General features: G+C 42.7%; 1 protein-coding gene across 1 annotated transcript; it reads left to right on the forward strand.

The window, feature by feature from the left end:
• Positions 1 to 7707: 7707 nt before the first annotated feature.
• LOC130191807 (scavenger receptor cysteine-rich domain-containing group B protein) lies at positions 7708 to 17789 on the forward strand. The gene is made up of 11 exons (XM_056411514.1): positions 7708 to 7843; positions 8935 to 8967; positions 10430 to 10468; positions 11021 to 11323; positions 12188 to 12256; positions 14599 to 14913; positions 15752 to 15820; positions 16240 to 16311; positions 16432 to 16746; positions 17203 to 17286; positions 17373 to 17789. Exons 1-11 carry the CDS (start codon positions 7708 to 7710, stop codon positions 17687 to 17689), a joined length of 1752 nt encoding a protein of 583 aa, XP_056267489.1. The 3' UTR covers positions 17690 to 17789.
• Positions 17790 to 19715: the final 1926 nt, after the last annotated feature.

A 19715-nucleotide genomic window follows, 5' to 3' on the forward strand; every position in this document is an offset into this window, starting at 1 on the left:
CTCTCTTTTCTCTCTCTTCTCTCTCTCCCTCTCTCTTCTCTTCTCTCTCTCTCCCTCTCTCTATTCTCTAAACATAACTAGCGTCAGTAAACAGCTGGAGGAGGCTTTGAAATCACAGAGTTTTTGTTTGTTTATTTTTTTAGGAAACGACGGACCAGTTGTGACGTCATGTTTTCAGCAGCGCTAATGTTGTGGTTGATTTATCACAAAACAACGTTAGGGGACAAACACCGTCAGGAACTGTGTGTCTGGTGCTGCGCGTCAGAGGAGAAGGAGGTGCACCCGTTTGGTGGCGCGAGGAGACCTGCGCGGAGGAGGAAGTGGAGGAGGGAGGGGCGCTACGGGGGGAGGGAGAGGAGGGGGGGGGGGATTGTGATCGCCGCGGAGCGGGTCTAGGCGAAATTCTCACAAGAACTCAAATAAATGCCCCGTCGGATATTAAAACACATTTGGGGGGACTTGATGACAGAAAGAGTAACTTCTTAAATACCGATGAATTTAAAAAAAAGTGTTTTCCAGCAAAAAGGGCCCTTTACTCATCCAGGGCAAAGGGGCTGGTGCTTGAGCACCACTAGGGCTCTATCTGTGCATGTGCCTGCCCATCATATACTGTAAGCAGTATTTCAGAAAAAAGATGTAGTAAGACCCAATACATAGTATGTCAAATGCAGCATGCCAAAAATACGAGGATGTTCTATTACATCCGGTCACATTTTTGCAGTCTGCAAGCCTGAATACTTTTCTGGTTATTCTGACTCCCAATACTTTCCGCAGCAGGCATAAGAGCAAGATAGTCAAATTTCAATGTTATGAGGAAGTAATATGTCCCGACTGAATGCATACTGCATGCAGCACAGTGCATACTTTGTAAGGGAAGCTGCAGTATGTACTAAAAGCATGCGATTTGGACTAACATGCATGCTGTCCTTTGGGACTTACTGCTCCCTCATAACTTTGCCCCTTGAACTTAAAAAGCAGGCTGTAGGTGGTGTCACAGGGAGACAGATATCACCATACTACCCTGTTTGTCTCTCATCACCTTATGTTACCACCTGATCAAATACCTGTGGACGAGGTACCACCTTCCCTTTCAGATCCTTTATGCTTCATGCTTACACTCTGGTCGCAGCAATATTTTTATTACAGCAGCTTACTAGTCAGGTTGAGATATGCGCCGTGTGTCACAGTGTGCATTTCATCTGATGTAAAGTGTTTTTGTTGCCATTACTTCTGCATGTGAGGATATGCTCAACAGGAATGCACTGTTTCATATGATCCCTGGGTCCCTGATAAAAGGCTTCCTGAGATATCGTTATTTGGCAAAGGCAGTGATATTGAAATGTATAAATCCTCAAAGGTATGTACATACCTTTTCAATATCATGTTGCCAAAATCCATCAAAGAGCTTACCTCCTCCGACCGCTGGGTGGCATTGGTAGACGCAGAGAGTTGGGCCTTCAGTCTACTTCTAGTCTATATCTGTGTAGCAATGAACGAATGCATTAGTCGAGAGCATCACTAATGGTTTGCGTTCACTGTGAGGGGGAAAGAGAGCGAGACAGACAAAAGAGAGAGATCCAGCACACCACTCTCTGTGTTAACAGCGTCCTAGGGCCGCTTCCTCTCTCGTTTCCATCTGCGGCTGCTGTGGCCGACTGTTGGGAAGAGGTCGAAACCGAGAGAGAGGGAGAGCAAATCAGCAAAGATCCAGATCATCATCATCATCATCATCATCGTCGTTCACGTCTATAATGATGCACCTGATAGATAGCCATCTTGTTCCCGTGACCTGGGCTGCTCTTGAGTTCCCTCTTCATCGGCCTTGACTTTGATCTGTACCAGCGGTTCTTTTACCTGTTGAACCGATACACATTTCTGTTTGCACACACGTGTTTTTGCATCAGCTCTGCCTCTGTATTTCGGATCTGAGGCCATGCACATGATGCAAGCATATTTCTGAAAGCTACTGTGTATTTTCATGTTCAATATATGCTGGCCTAAATAGCCCCTGTAGTTTTGAACACATGCCAGTTAGTTTGAATACTAATGACTTTTGATGGGAGTCTGTATATTTAATAAATATTTATAATTACCATCCTCCAACATAATTCTAGTTTTAATATTTTAATGCAAAAAGGGAGCCACAATCAATATTATAAAGGTTAACAGCAGCAAAGATGACAACGAAAGAGAAAGCACAATAGTCCAACCTATTGACTTCCCACGAAAATAAAAATAATAGTACAAATAATACATAATACTAATTAAAACTATAAATGAAATATACAAATCTCCCACCCCCCAAAAAGATGAATAATTTTTTTAAAAATATAAATAAAAATAAGAATATCTAGAGAACAAAATTAAATAAACTGACTACCTGACCGTACATCTGTGATGAATTATAGAAGACCATGTGGTCGTAACAGATATTAGACAGTTTACATCTTTATCCTAATCAGGTAGGGTTACGGACAAGTTCTGAAAATAATAAATGCTGGTCACCTCTTATGGAAGAGTCCGTGACCCTTTGAGAATGAGAACAATATATTTGGATCATATGTTCAATATTTTGGATTCTCTGCTATTCTCCTCTTCTTATCATCTGTAGATTCATCTACTTGTATATGACCTTATGCAAGAAGAAAGTTTCTTTTGAGACCATTTCTATATGGTTTACAATCTATACATGATGTATTACTGTTTGTAACTTGGCACTAGTATTTCCTTATCTTAAACATAATACCCTCAATGTTATGTCATAAAGCGGCAGCGTTTCTTCTACTAAAATCTTTCCAACAACATGTCAGATCAATTTAATTTATTCAAACCAAACTGTAATATATACATTATACAACTCACCGTTGCCATTCATTTGTTATTTGTCATGTTATTTGGGAACTATGTCACAGTTTTCACAACCTGCGACACGGAACACTACCTGCCTTCATGACCCACTTAACATGAATGTCCAAGACAAAAGGTAACAAGATGTCATGCTGCACTCTTCAAATTCAAGGACCTCGATATCTTCGTTAACCCATAACATAAAGATGTATGAACTTTCCTTCCAGTCTGGCCCATCCGAACATACACAATAGCTGAACTCTCCAAGTTGGCAACACACTAACGAGACACGTATTCCACAAACTTCTTAACAGCCCGTTTGCTGACCCTGTGTGTGTGTGTGTGTGTGTGTGTGTGTGTGTGTGTGTGTGTGTGTTTCTGTGCAAGGAAATTCAACTGGGAAATGAGGAGACGGGTCTTTTCTTCCTTTTGTTTGCGATAGCTTTGTCTCCTGTTCTCATCTCAGCCCTATGAACTGTAGCAAAGACCAGCACAAACGGCTGAGCTTGCAGTGGCAATAAATACATACAATTCAAAACAGGCGATTAGTAAACCTGGACCCTTCAGCCCAAATGGGAGAGGGCCATCACCAGTGGATTTCACGACATATGTGTTTTTTTTTTATCTACTAGGAACAGAGAAGAAGAAAGCCTATTAAATGGGTATTACTGTAAAGAATAATTCTCTGGAAGTATCATCGTGGTGGCGAGCAGCTCTGAACTGTAATGTTGTTATTTATTCTGTAGGCACGGCATCTAGTTCATGTCTTTCCATCCAGGGAGCGGGATCCCTCCACTGGAGCCTTCTCTTTTCTACCAGTAAAGTTTCTTTTGGGAGAGTTTAACCTTATCTGAAGCCGGGCTCAGAGGACCGTAGGTAGCGCAGGGATTATGAAGCGCCCTTGAAGCAAATTCATCATTTGTGATATCGCTGTCTAAATGACTTGTCGTGAATCGTTACCATGGTTACTGTAGGTTTAATACACCAGCAATTTGTTCATGTTATACAGTACAGAGAGAAGTCATAAAGAATAAGAAACCCCATATTTGGTTTAAAATCAAGGAACATTTATCGGCGCCTTGGAGGCAGATTATATAAACTTAATATATATAATCTCTTTCCATTTAGATACGAATCAGGTGGCTGCATGGTTTCTTTTGCTTCACAGTAAACAGATGTGTGGTAAAGTCTGCAATTCCTAATGTATAACTTTTACTAATGTTAGTATTAGATTTATGATGCGTATTTCCTGAAATGACCCATTTAAAAAGAAAAATGTCCCATCATAGCTTTTTGACCATAAACATATCTAAAGGAGTGTGAATATCGGATCTACATTCATCAGGTGACCACAAACAACGTGTAACTGCTACATGTGTCAGTAAGCAACTGTTTAACTGTTATTGCAGGTGTTATTTGCTGTAAGTTACTGCATGAAGGCCTCTGATCTCCAGGTTTATAATGAATCATAAGGTTTACTACAGCAGACATCAATCGTATATCGGTTAATTGGGTCAACTATTTGGTTAAAAGTGGATTTTAATGCAATTTTAAAGTGTGTGATAGTCAATATTTATATATTAAAAGAGCCAGATATTTTCATCAGGACATGGTAGAGGCCAAAAACAGCATTCACTAGAAACACGACTCCTAATGAACGGTAACGTTGCTCCCTGGATGTGTAAAAGAGCAGCCGTTTGCTTACAAGCAACTTTATAAACTGATAATATGTCAGTAAGGAAACATGCAATTGAAAGGACAATAGAACCTCTATGTGTGTGTGTGTGTGTGTGAAAGAGACAGAGAGAGAGAGAGAGAGAGTGTGTGTGTACTATAACCACATTGAGACACATTAAGCCTCTTTCGAGCTCAAAGGAGTGACTTTGGGAAAAAAATACACACGTTTTTTATACACAATACATTTATGGAAATAAAGAGTTTGTGGAGTAATATGACTTTTTTGGGGTGTGCATGCTGAAGCGGAGATCATGTTGATAACCAGTGAAGATAACAACAATCTTTAAGACAGCGCACCGCTTTATAAAAAAGGTCAAATGCAGCTCACTGAGCCCCACAATGAGCATTCCGTCACAACAAAGCTTCACAATAAAGCTGCATTTTTAAGAACTCTGGCAAGATGTTCATATTCAGTCCGCCTTGCCTTCTCATTCCACTGTGTGGACTTAGTATTGTTTGTCAGACACACATACACACACACACACACACACACACACACAGGACCTGAGCCACAGCCTCGTCTCCCTCTGTGAGTGTGTGCAGAGATGAGCAGGACCGCACCTTCTGTGAGCGCTACCTGACACTGGGGATGCAGGAGTACCAGTGAAGGCTCAGCTTTCATTGCATTGTCTTTTTTTGTTGTTTTTGTTCCTCCTGCTTCTTTTGAACACAGACTGGTGTGGGGCGTGAAGAATATTAGCATACAATGAACTGGTATTTATTGTTCTTTACGTAACCTCTGTCACCGAAGCCGGGTACTTATAGTCAAGCAGGGTGAAGGAGATGAAAGACCTGCAACACGTAGTGCTGGATGTTCTGGAGTTCCCTGCTTGCATCGCAACACAAACCTGTGTGTGTGTGACCTGTGGAATTAAGTTGCCAGCTGTCTGAGCTCTCAGGACATCTTTTCGTACTTCTTTTTGGGTGGTGGAGGAATCCTTCTTTTTATCCAAACATTTTATTATCAAGATAATTATTCTCACAACAGGTATGTATTTTCTTCTTAATGAAATACTAAGTGGTTTCTTGCTTTATCCGATTTTAATGGGCATGTTGAACCTGGTTCTGCAACATAACAATGGACTAAATTGTACTGTCCTCTGTCATTCAAGTTGTTTTTGCTGTAACTGGAAGTCCGTTATAACGTGAGGGGGCAGAGATCGAAACGGTGGTATTACAAGGCAGACATTTAAATTAAGATCATATAATGTCAAACATCTTCAGATTCTATAAATTAATACCTTTAAATATATATTATTGAATAAGGACCGTCCCATTTTTTTTTTATGTGCAATTTGTTTTTGTTACATTCTATAATAAAATGAATTGACTTGATGGAGGGGTTGGGGGGGAGAGATATTGCTCATAAAAGGCTCATCTTTCAGCCATTTCTCAGCGTGGTGAAGTGAGAAGGGAGGGGAAGTGGAGCCGACACAAAAGGCAACATTATTCCCCAGCGGATCTGTGCTACATCCCACTATGAATGGAGTATTGAAAAACATAACATTGGGGAGTAGATTATTTTTCATCCTTCATAACTGAGCCATTTGTCCCGGAGTTTTGAGTGGTTTTGTTGGTACGGGCTGAAAATGAGACAGCCGTAGTTCTCGGGCGCTGTGCTGGTGTTAAACTGCCCACCTCCCAATTGGGCGCACAATGGCCTCTCTGTGGGCCTCTGGCCTTCTGCGCTGCGCCTTTTCAGACGCAACGACGGCCCAGTCATGTCTGTGGCTGCTGTCAAGTGCTTTTGTGTGTGTGTGTGTGTGTGTGTGTGCCACTAATGGCCCTGCTTGTGTGTTACATTTACCCTATGTAAGCTGAAGATAACTGTGTATATACAGCAGAGAAGCTAAAGATTGTAACACCCCTCCACCCCCTCCACCCTTCTACCCCTACCTCCTGCTCTCCGAGGAGACGAGAGGCGCCCCTGCAGTGTCATCGGGTGCATAAGCGTTCTGGAGGCTTCTAGTGACAGATTGCAGGAAGCAGCGTTTATGCCTGACGATGGGGACCACAGAAAGCAGAAATGTCTTTTTGTGCCCCCTGGGCCCGGAATGTCCACTATCTCGAGGGGCCAATATCAAATTCTCCCCTCATCATCCCCTAATACGCATTCCTGGGTAAGGTCAGGGGGAATTCTGCATTAGCGAAGAGACAAACAACCCAGGGCCGAGCCGCACACTGTGTGTCTGCTAATGACAACACGCTCCTAATCACAGTGTTCATTGATTCCTGGGATATTAGCTCACAAAAAAGGAAATCGAGTCACTCTCACATTTCCTTAAATACATATCGTTTGTTTTGATCTTTTGGCAGCGGTTGAAACGTAACTTGTTTGTGTTTTCCCCCCCGCTACAGCTCGCAGCATGTTATTGAAGCGCAGCCACACTACATGTATATGAAGCATCCCAGTTTCTCCATTTGAGAAGAATGCAGGCTATTCAGCATCTGACCGCAGTGCTATCGCAGCCTCCTTATCGAGTGATTTCTCGGTGAATCCCATTATTGTTCGCCTGAGGGGAAATCCCCGTGCTCATCGAAGACCCCGACGCGACACGGGAGACGCAGCTTGTGTTACGGACACGGCCGTCTGTAACACAAGTCCTCCCCAGCTGTTGAGGATGTCGGAAAGATTGGAACTGAAACGTCCTCAGCTCTAACAAGACCTCACCCCAGAGTCTCTTGCCGCCTCTGTTGACCGCTGCCAACGCAGGTGCGCGGCGGCCATTTTGTACCGACTGTAGAAAAACAACAACGCAACTCTACTCCCCGTTCCTGGTGTTTTATTGGCAACAGCAGCACTTTTTCGATGTCTAGGGGAACCGAGGTTCCTGCTTTGCTCGACTCTCTTACGTCTCCCTAATGTCCACGGGGAGTGATGTGCATAATGTGGAAACAAGTTACATTCTGACCTCAGCTGGACTACCATCAATACCTACTACAGCACCATGACCACAGCTGCAGGCCCCACCAGAGAAAACAATCCAATACCATAATTAGGCTGCTCTGAAGCAGGACAAAACATTGTGGTTGTGTCAGCCATGTGTTCACATGCAACGCAGGGCTTCTGGGGAGCCTGATGAGAGAGACTGACTCGTGCGTGAATGTGTGTGTTGCAGGCGGATGGTCAGCCAGGCAGCCATGCGGGCCCAGCGTGTGGTGGAGAGCGAGTGCAGGTGCTGGAACCCGGCCTTCTGGCTCCTGTTGTCCCTGCTGGGGTCCCTCGTCTTGGTGGCCGTCAGTGTCCTGCTGCGACTCGGTGAGTGAGTGTGTGTGTGTTTGTGTGTGTGTGTTGGGGATGTGGGGTCACGGCCACTTGGTCCAAGCTGCCTGACGAGTTCACCTTCTGTCGTACAGAATGCTGCATGTGATCAGGGGAAACGGCTCCATTTCCCTCTATTTCGGAGCTGCCTTTGAGTGTTAAATGTATTATTTTTATTACGGTCTGAAACCTTTTTTTTATTTTTTATGCATAATGTTAATATATTTAAAATAATACACATTGAAATAACAATCTTAATCCAGTTTGAACTAAATGATTTATTCTCATTTGCACTTTTACTTTGAAGCAATAACATCACGTGACATGTTTTTAAAATGACCATTATTTAATTACAAGTGTGGTACATTGTCATTGTTAAAGGGGAACAATGTGAAATATATATAGAAACGTAATAGGCCTTAAAGTTTGGTGCACTTTTTCCAAGTACTCAATGCCAAATGTCGTATTCTAAAAGTACATAATTTCCCGAAAGGGTAATTATTCATACACTAGCTAAGGTTTATAGTTTGCTTCCATAAAGATTTAAACTGACTCCAAAGCTGTATCTTAAGCTATTGTCTACTAATGTATCATTAAACAAACTCTTAAACATTATGGCAGTTTGGATCAGTAATCTAAATGAATGGACCTCTCCAGTCCACAGACAGAACTCCTTCTGAGATGCTTCATATTCCAGCAGTTGTTTCTGGAGGAAACGTTACCGTGCCTGGAACTGAAACAGAATATGACACACGAGTCGTGTCTAGTGTGTCGGAGCCGCATTATGAACCACGTTCATAGTGCTCAGGGAGCGGGTGTGCCTGCATGTGAACTCCCTGTAGAGGAGTGCTATTGTGTCCACAGTTTCTGTCTGCCCTGTGTTTACCAGCAATAGCTGGCTATAAGCCCTGAACTTATTTTTGGAGGATACATTCCGCTCACTGGACGTTCATGGATCAACAAATATCATGAGAGAATAATCTATTCAAATGTGCTGACAGCGTGTTGCTTTTGTCTCTTGGTGGAGACAGAAACAAATCCAAATGAGTGCTTTACTAAAAAATGTTTTATGTGTGTTCAAACTTCAGGAGACTTGAAAATAAACAGACGGGCTGTATACAGTAAGTAATATTTAAGTTATTCAAGTTTTGCTTTTGTGATAATCCTTAAAAGAATAAATACCTGGAATATAAACCAAAACATAACTATACACGAGGTGGCCAAAACAGATATGTCACCAACCCCTAGAGATAACATACGCCATTTTATTGCATACATTGTGCATGTTTCAATACCACAAACAGATGGGAATTGTATGAATTGACCTACATTGGGTTTAATGAATTGGGCAGAAAAGTCCCTCTGGTGTCATTGTGAGTTATTGAAACCGGAGATGTGAGTTGTCCGGAGCTAGTGTCCTCGATACAGGTCCAGAAACTTCTTCTAGCGAGACTCTTGGGTAACTCTGTGTTAATTCAAATCACACACATCTCCGAAATACATATCACACACAAATCTTCATGGACCCTCTGTGTTTTGCCAATAAAATATGTATTGAATGTTTTAATTGATTTGTTTGGCTAACATTAAAAGGCACACATTAAATACATGGGTTATCAGAGAGAGAGAGACAGAGAGAGCTATTTGATTGATAAGATTGACAGATAACAGTTTATCATAATTGTCCCCCACTTAAGAAAATAAAAGATGGCAGCAATGCTAGTAGCTAAATGCTAACGCCAATGTGCTGATATACTTACAATGAAAATGCCAACGATGTTCAACATGTTCACTATCTTGGTTTAGCATGGTAGCATGCCAACATTTGATAATTAGCACACAACACAGGACAAAATACAGACAAATGGAAATCTTGACCTGAGGGGAACATGAATGTGTGTAACAAATTGTATGGCAATCCATCGAATAATTGTAAAGAAACTTCACTTAACTCATCTTAATGGGGATGCCAAGCGGCAACTTTCTGGGTCTGAAAAGTGCAGTCAATGCAGAAATGCTTTTAACTTGCATTTCTTCTCAGGACCAGTAGGGGGCGACTCCTCTGGTTGCAAAAAGATGTCCGATTGTACATACATTTATGAGTAAATGACCTTGCTTGCCACTTCATTACCTCAATAAAACATTGTTGACACAAGTCTATGGCCCGAATTGCTCGTTTAAAGTTGTGTTTAATAGGGTGTTTTCAGGTAATGAATGTTAACTGACACATTTTAGTCACCTAACAATGTCTTACTGAGTGTCAGGTTGCAAAAGCCATCTAAAATCTAATGCCAAACCATACCATAGTTGTTGACTTTCTCTCCTTTTCTATGGCGCTAGCGTGGCAAAAATTCCAAAATTAAAAGGAATAGACTAACATATTTCTGTTGTGGCTGGTGCCCTATGTGGTCTGAACAGGCCTCCTGTTGTGGTTCCAGTCTGTGTCTAGTGTTACAGGAAAATAGATATAGTAGATATAGAGTACAGTAACTTTGGAAGGCCAAGAGCCTCCTTTCAACAAATAATTTGACCGTACCTATCCTCTGTCTCTTTCTCTATATCCCTTCCTCCCTCCTGTTTCAGCCAATGATGTGCAAATGCCCGTGAGGACGCAGTACCAAGGTAAACATGAACGAGACACTCACTTCCACCTTCACTACCTCCACACCTGCCCAGACATTCATATTGAGGAAAAGCATGTCTGCATCCAGGCCGTGATATGAGAACATATCAGTTGCTGGCTGTGTGTCAGTGAAAGAGAGGACAGAGCAGCGCCTGGGGCTTTTTAAACAAGGTCACTTTCCCAGATCTCCATTTCCCTAATCCCCACTTATTTTCTATGTTACCTCCCACTCTCCTGCATCCACTTCACTCGCTTCCAAGGAGTCATGTGGCTTAGTGTGTGCCTTAACTTAGTAGGATTATACTTTTTGCTATTAACTACCATTACATTAGAAGCATGCTGGTATGTCTTCTCATGACCCCCCCCCCCCCCCCCACACCTGATAAATTGTCCCTGAAACAGTACGGGCCTCAGATTTCTCAGTAAATTGTCACAATCCCGATCAAATCACCTGAACGTCCTCATCTGACTCAAAGGCAGGGAACGGAGTTGGGTTGAAACATCACCAGCCAAATGCATCTGATAAGTATTGTTCGCCTATCTCTCCAAAGTACAACTGGTGAATGGACGTAGTCGGTGCGAGGGTAGAGTGGAGGTGTTCTACAATGACTCATGGGGCACGGTGTGCGACGACGACTGGGACATGGTGGACGCCAACGTGGTGTGCCGGCAGCTGAGCTGCGGCATGGCGGCGGCAGTGGGCAGCAGCTCTCAGTTCGGACAAGGCTCGGGGCTCGTGCTGCTGGATAACGTGGACTGCAGAGGGAGTGAAGCAGACCTGAGCCAGTGCGGTAGTCTTGGCTGGGGCGTCCACAACTGTTACCACTACGAGGACGTGGGGGTTACCTGCAGAGGTAAATCTTTACGCAACTTCTAAAGCCTCGTGTAGCATCAGCTCAACTTCCCCAGAATGAACACTTGAATCATTAGGTTCTAAAGGTTGTCAAATTATGTATTTTCCTTTTTTATAGTCTTCCAAACCACTCGAAGCGCTTTACGCCACACGTCATTCACCCATTCACACACACTGATGGCAGGGGTTACCATGCAAGGAGCCACCTGTTTGACCTAAACAAGTCAAATCTATCTGCCGAGTTACAGACGTCACTTTTCCAAAGCAAGTCCATGGGAATAAAGTCTTTTTTGGCCCCATCACGCAATGGACAAGAAAATCTGAGTTAGGGTCAGTGGATAACAGGTCCATCTTTCAGTCAGAGGGTCGACGGTTCGATCCCCGTCTCTGCAAGCCCTAGTCGATGTCTCCTTGACCAAGACATTTAATCCTGAATTGCTCCTCGTAGCTGTGTCTACGATGTATGAGTGTAAGTAGCTTTGGATAAAAGCGTCAGCTAAATGAAATGTAATGTAATTACATCGTCTGGCCACGACGTAAAGTTAACCTCAAAGCCTGGCCCTCTTCCAGAATGCTTTTTCCCACATTTTCCATTTAGTTTCAAAACCCCTTATACACATTTTATGGCAAATATGGTATGCTCACACAAATGTAATGTATGAGGATGACTTTACACTGCTACAGCAAGAAGGGGTGGGTTCCCTTGAATCCTATGATGTACTACACTCACTGACTGAACGAATGTGCTCAGAAAATAAAAATATATTAAACTGTGTTCTGAGGTATTGGAGAATCATCTCTTCATGTATGACCATTAAAGAGGAAAATGTGACTAAAATCGCTATTTTTTTTTTTTTGCTTCTAGAAATACCCGTGGTGGGGGAAAAAGCTTTTGAGGATCGCACCGCACTGCCAGAGGGGGACTTCGGTTTTCGTAAGTGCTGCCTGCTTTTATCTAGATGAGACTGCTCGTCTGCTAACCTGAAACGTCAGAGGGACCAATGTCTTTTTTATTTTTTTGTTTTAAACACAAAGAAAAATGACCAAAATCCAGTAACAAATCCGGTAACTTTGAGATAATATACTATAAAAGACTATTTAAAAAATGAATACTTGTAAACAAGGTGTAAAACTACAACCCCACATAGTATAAACAACTGTGCGACTTGGAGACGTGACTACAACAAACATGACTGCTAAAACTTTTTGGTGTGTGAATTTAAAGCTGCACTAATCAGTATTTTTCCAGAACAGTTGATCACATTACTTCTTGTGCAGTACGTAGAATGGGTCGCTTGTAAATTAATGATAACCTCGGCATCAAACGGGAGGCAGGCGCAGTTAGCGGCAACTTCGAGCAATGGAGACAAAAACAGAACAAAAAAAACGAGCGAATAGTTGACTTCATTCAATACTCATGTTGCTCCATGTCAGCTTGATTTGTAAATAGTCAAGTATTTTCCAACATGTTATCCACAATAACTTTAAAATATCACTGTTTTTTCCCCCACAGCTGGTTTCCACTACTCCCAAGTTGCCAAACAAGTTGCTAAGGGTCCAAGCGTTTCACCTTGAAAAGACACAAACTACACCTAATTTTGGGTGAATACGGATGATTAAAATACTCGCCCACCTCTAAAAAGGCAATCATGCCAGGCAGATTTATGTAAATATTTAAAGGACAGCTGTTGTATTGTCTGTTTAAATAAGTAGATCAGACCTTTATTCATGTGCTCATTCTAATTCAAATTGAAATACGCTGTAGGGAGTACTTGTTACGATGAAATGCAAGGGAATGTTTCATTACATAATGAATTAAATTCAGTTCAGTTTATTTTGTGTAGCCCCAAATCACAAATTTGGCTCAAAGAGCTTTATAATCTGTACACATAGACATCCTTGTCCGAGGACCGCATACTGGATCAGGAAAAACTCCCCAAAAAAACAGAAAAAAACCCGTTCACAGGGAAAAAAGAGAGGAGGAAACCTTCAGGAGAGCAACAGAGGAGGATCCCTCTCCCCAGATGGACAGAAGCAATATATGTCATATGTACAAAATAAACAGCGTAACAGAGTTACAACACATTCAATGAATATGAGTAGTAGGCATGGACCACGATCCAGACTTCCACAATCCATGTAACAGAAGGAGAAAGAGAGGAGGGGGAAGGGGCATTAGCAGAGCCATGGCAGGGGCAGGGCCACCAGGCAGGAGGCATCGCGAAAGAGGCCGGACCAATGAGGCCAGGCAGGATGCACAAAGGAGGCAAAGCCAGGCAGGAGGAACAAAGGAGGCTAATCAATTGGGAAGGAGGTGAGGTCCAGACCAGGGGCTGGATGCAGGAAGCAGGGGCAAGGAGGCAGGGGGGGCAGGAGCCAGGACCGGCTTCAGACACAGCGAGGTCCAATGGACCCTATCAGCGAGAAGGCACAAAGACTCTAACTATAATGCTATTAAAGAAGAAAGTCCTACTCTTAAATGAAGTGACTGTGTCTGCCCCCCGGAGTGAAAGTGGAAGCTGGTTCCAAAAAAGAGGAGCTTGAATGATGGCCGTATTTAGAAAAAAATGGTTTATTTAAAAAAAATTAATATGAATTGAATAGAGGGATATATTATATCAGTTTTGTGAAAAAGTTATCACATTTTACACAAGATCAAAAGCTTTTCAGCTTAGTGGAAAGTATCTTTTGGGAAAGAATACACCTCAAAGGCCTCTTGAATTCCAGGTTGTCCTTATTGTTTGCCGGGTTGGCCTTTGTTTGTGGTTGTTTTTTGCTTCCCAAGAGCATCACAAGAGCCAAGAACAGAATTTTGTTCACAAGTGACGTATCTAGCAAACTCTCCAGTGGCCCTCATGAAACCTACTGGGAAATGTAGTGAAGCCATTCAGATCCATGGGAGCAAATTTTTTTCAATGATGGACACATGAGAATGTCTATTGTCTCGGTTAGGAGGTGTGTTTTTGTCTGGGTCGGGGCATAATGTAAACATCTGTGCGCAGTGCTGTATCAGATGTTCACCTTAACTTTCCTTTTTCAGGAGCCACAGAGGGCCTCACCCATTTCCCTACCCTGTATCAATGTCCGTTTGTCTTCAACAAACACCTCCACCCCCCCCCCCCCCCCCACACACACACACACACACACACGCACACACACTAATCCTAGCACATATTGAATTGGGCGTTAATGAAGATTGTCATAAAAGCAAGTTTTAAAATATGTTGCAGAGAAACACCAGTCCCTGTGATTCCCTCACTCTCCTTCTTGGTTTAGGTGATGGCACCATCCGTCTGGTGAATGGGCCGGATGTCTGCCAGGGCCGGGTAGAGATCTACTACCAGGGAGACTGGGGGACAGTGTGTGATGACGACTGGGCCCTCAACAATGCCTGGGTGGTGTGCCAACAGATCGACTGCGGCAGTGCCGTCTATGCACACAGCAACTCCTACTTTGGCTACGGAACCGGACGAATTCTCCTGGACAATGTCAACTGCCAAGGCAACGAGCCGGAGCTGTCTACATGCAAAAGCCTGGACTGGGGCAACCACAACTGTGGCCACCATGAGGACGCTGGGGTCACCTGCACCGGTACACTGCTCCCAGTCCTGGAATATGCAACACAAGTCGTACGGTTGTGAACTACAACTCCTTCTCAATATTGAAAAAAACATACTAAGGTTCTACAGCTAGCAGCTCTGTCGAGCTAAATGCTAACGCCAGCATGCTAAACATGCAGCTAAACATTAATTATCCTAAGATGCGGATGTTAAGCTGGTTTACCAAGTTCAGAATCATAGCTTAACATGTTAGCATGTACAACCCAAAGTACAGCTGAAGCTCATGGGAATGATATTAGTTGTTTGTTTTAGTATTTGACAGGGCTCTCAAGTGTCACGCATTGAGCGTGACAGTCACGCATTTCGGTCTTAAGTCACGCACTCCCGCCACACATCGTATTTCTCACGCTGAAAAAAACTCGGCTATTTAATGTTTTAATGTGCCGCAGCGCGCAAACATGAGGGGGGGGGGGGGTGCTTATGGACCAAAATTCATGACAATCATTGTAGAGAAATGTCACTAAATAGCACAAAATTTCACTAAGTATCACAAATGTGAGCACACAGTAGTTGTGGTAATAGTAGTGGTTGTGTAAATAGATGTGGCATTAGAAATAGTGAGGAGACGGTTAGCTTTACCACATGTAGAGAACAAGTCAGTTAGTAATGTTGAGGGATAATATACTAAAATCTCAAAAGGTATTTTATTGGAAATAATGAGGATGAGATGGGTTTGTATTAGCAGTAGCATTGTAGTGGTTTCTGTGTTAGTAACATGTAGTAGTAGTAGTAGTAGTAGTAGTAGTGACTAATTTTAGGAGTACTGTACAAATAAAAAAATATTTCATTTCCATTTCTACCCACCTCAGGATCCACCATTATACCTCCTTTGGCAACAGATAACCAGAGAGGGCTCTGGGTGACATATAATACTCAAGGTATACATCCGTATTACACTGATGTTTATCTGTGCGCGCACACACACACACACACACACACACACACACACACACACACACACACACACACACACACACACACACACACACACACACACACACACACACACACACACACACACACACACACACACACACACACACACACACACACACACACACACACACACACACACACACACACACACACACATTTTGCTTGATTATTTTTTTCCCCCTGAAAATGAATTGTGTATTTTTGCCAAATGACCAACAGGGAGAGCTATTTCTCCCCCATTGGCTTCAGATGTGTTACGCCGCAGTGCCACGAATCATGGTGGTGAAAGTGTGTAACAGCCCAACCTCACCACACCCATCTGGGACACGTTAACTAATCATGCATCTCACCTTTCCTCCAGCAACAGAAACTATTCCAGTCACCACAAGACCAACTACAACACCTCCACCTACCACAATTGCCCCGACAAAAGGTAACCATGTTTAACTTTGAAACTCAATTACAGGACAGGCCAGGGAATATTACAGCACTTTGATGCAATTATGGGCAAAAGACCCCGCTATGATGCATCTTTCTGTATATTCCTGTGCAGGCAGACCAGCCATTCGGGTGATGAACGGTAACAGTAGCTGCCAGGGTCGTGTGGAGGTCCGCTACAAAAATATTTGGGGGACGGTGTGTGACGATAACTGGGACCTCCTCAACGCCAACGTGGTGTGCCGACAACTGGGCTGTGGCCAACCTATCATGGTTAAGAAGCAGGCCTACTTCGGCTACGGTTCGGGTCCGATCCTGCTGGACAACGTGGAGTGTATCGGCTTTGAACCGCAGCTGTCCGAATGCGCCAACCTGGGCTGGGGTCAGCACAACTGTGGCCACCATGAGGATGCCGGAGTTATCTGTGCACGTAAGAGCAGCCTGGACTTCGCACATCCCCATTTGGGGCCACAGCGGGCCCCGTCAGTCATGACGGAGCACATTGAACTTTGGAAAATGTCTGCGTCGCAAATCGCCATCTTAAGTCAGCGATTCCACTGAAAGTCTTCATCCGCTCTTCTGTGCTGGCCCTGCTGAGGGTTGCAATGCATGAATGTAGTGCTCTGAGGAGGAGCTGGCCCAGAGAGCATCACAAATACAGCGTTTGAGTCAACACACATCAGCCTCACTGCCCGCCTACAGGCCAAATTACACTTCTTCAAGGCTCAATCAAAAGCACACAGACTCCTCTTTACTGAGATATCCATCAGAAAATATGATCATACTATGTTGTTCACAGGGACATTATTTAACAGTTGTTGAAATTGTGCAACCATGTTGCTGCAAAGTGTGTCTCTAACTTGTGGAATTATTCTGTTTCCCTCAGCTTTTGAATTCTTGAATGTAAATGGACGTGACTTTCAAGTAACAAAGAGCATACCTGACGCTAGCACCACGCAACCCTCTGATGGTAGGTCAACTATATCTCCAAAAAGCATCAGCGTCCACCTGTTTCCGCAGCGCCGGGTCTCACTTCAGTCTGCTTTGCTTTTGCAGGAATGATGAGACTGGTGGGTGGCCAGCACAGATGTGAGGGTCGGGTGGAGATGTACTCAAACTCTGGCTGGGGCACGGTGTGCGATGATGCTTGGGACCTCCCCGACGCTCTTGTTGTGTGTCGCCAGCTGGGCTGTGGAGAGGCATCAGCGGCTCGGGGAGAGGCGTTCTTCGGGCCCGGCTCAGGGACAATCCTGCTGGACAATCTCAAGTGCAGTGGTGCGGAGGCCTCCCTGCAGGAGTGCTCCCATATATCCTGGAATGTGCACAACTGTGACCACTCTGAAGATGCTAGCGTCACCTGCTCACTGTCGTGATTTCAGCCGAACCACTCGCCCATCTCCACCATGGGCAGGAGGTGCGCGTGCCAACCTGGGACTTGTATATTATTTTGTAAATAACAGCTTCCACATTGCTGAAGGAGTTCTCCACCAACAACAACATGCAAAATAACTAATGTGACAATATATAATGACATACTATAAACTATCTATGCCTATTAAGCACTTTATAAATAAATATGATATAAAATACAATGTACATGTTTTTCTGACTCCCTCTTATTTGCCCCCAAATTTTCAAATATTTTCTGTCCGTGTGATTCTATGATGATTAGGTAAAGAACACTAGAGGAAGCTACTCAGTTATTAATTATGTGAATGTAAGGAGACAAGTTTGTAAACTTTTGCAAATATGTATGATGAAGAGAACTAAAAATTACAAATAAACAAACAATATACAAACCACAAGAATAAGAGCGAACATGAACATCCTCAAATATACTAGTTATATTCTGTGAATATTTAACAACTCTATCTACAAATATATAACATGTTATTTGCGTTTTGTAAACCACCATATAAATAAATGGTACTAATAATTATTTACATTTAACAAAATAAATGCTCTTATTTTTGGTATAAAAAAATATTTTTGGTATAAAAACAGATGCATTTCAATTAGTATTTGTCATTACCTTCGCATTGAAAATGCGGAAGGTTATGTTTTGATCGCCGCGTATTTATTTGTATGCGTGTTATTCGCCTAACTCAAAAAGTATTAAACCGAATCGCATGAAATTTGGTGGGATGATTGGTTATTATCCGGGGACCATTTGATTAGATTTTGGGATCGATAGGGTCAAAAGTCAAAGGTCAAGGTCATGAAAAAGGTCAAAATCTTCTTGAATCGCATGGAATTTGGTGGGATGATTGGTTATTATCCGGGGACCATTTGATTAGATTTTGGGATCGATCGAGTCAAAGGTCAAGGTCATGAAAAGGTCAAAATCTTCTTGCATCGCATGAAATTTGGTGGGATGTTTGGTTATTATCCGGGGACCATTTGATTAGATTTTGGGATCAATCGGGTCAAAGGTCAAGGTCATGGAAAGGTCAAAATCTTCTTTTTACCATAGCACGGTCAATTTGTATCCAATTGGCATTCAACTAATGCCAAAATGTTCATAATGCAATGCCCAATCTTGTGATATGCGAAGGTATGCGCTCTACCGAGTGCCCGTTCTAGTTAAACATGTGCTTTAATTTGAGATTCTTCTGACACGGCACATGCAAAAATGGTGACAACCATTTGTATTGGGTATTCTCGGGAATGCAGTCGGCAACTCAAATTGTCTTACATGAGGAGTATATGAGATTTAGAGTTGGGTATGTTAAAACTGTTTACCTTTTAATCCAGCCTATTTCCTTCCTGTTCATTTTCAGCCAGTAAAAATATGCTAATTGTTGAGCTAATACATGTTGTTTGCCTATTCAGCCAATGTAACCAAGAAAAAGACCTTAAAGATAATTGGAGGATTAATATTGCAAAAGTAACTGTATCCCCATTAGTCAAAATGTATTTTGAGATCAATTTACCATTCGAAACTTGTATTTAAGTAAAACACACTAATTTCATTTGGAATCGGATTGGGTTAGTATTAATATAGTTCAACAAAGAAAAAAGCTTGAATGGTTTTCACTAGTCTGGTCAGCTCAAGAGAAAAGATCAAGTTCAGAAACATCCAATGCCTCCACGGACCGGGAGACAGAGTGGCCTGTACTAGAGGGCGTGTTTGATGACTCATGATAAAATGACTCAGCAGGTCAGAGTTATGAGCTTGCTTCATACATAAAAACATAACAGATCACCAGAAATGGCATATCCATGGTAACAAAAACAGTTTCACAAACAACTTGTATTGTCCAAGAACAAATGATTTAGAAAAGTTACTTTATATTAATAATAACAATTCAGATTCTTCATGATTTCAAAGTGAGACTGTTGATGAATTCTAACTCTTTAACTTTTCAAAGATATTTGGCTCGTTGTTATTCTTCTCCT

This window comes from Pseudoliparis swirei, chromosome 3 (genome assembly GCF_029220125.1).
Source record: "Pseudoliparis swirei isolate HS2019 ecotype Mariana Trench chromosome 3, NWPU_hadal_v1, whole genome shotgun sequence".
Lineage (NCBI taxonomy): Eukaryota > Metazoa > Chordata > Actinopteri > Perciformes > Liparidae > Pseudoliparis > Pseudoliparis swirei.

Excerpts from the sequence above, each read along its gene's own strand:
- LOC130191807 (XM_056411514.1), top strand. The coding sequence starts at position 7,708 with ATGGTCAGCCAGGCAGCCATGCGGGCCCAGCGTGTGGTGGAGAGCGAG. Across the intron at positions 12,257-14,598 it reads AGAGGGGGACTTCGGTTTTC|GTGATGGCACCATCCGTCTG; the intron begins GTAAGTGCTGCC and ends TTCTTGGTTTAG. Across the intron at positions 14,914-15,751 it reads CGCTGGGGTCACCTGCACCG|GATCCACCATTATACCTCCT; the intron begins GTACACTGCTCC and ends TACCCACCTCAG.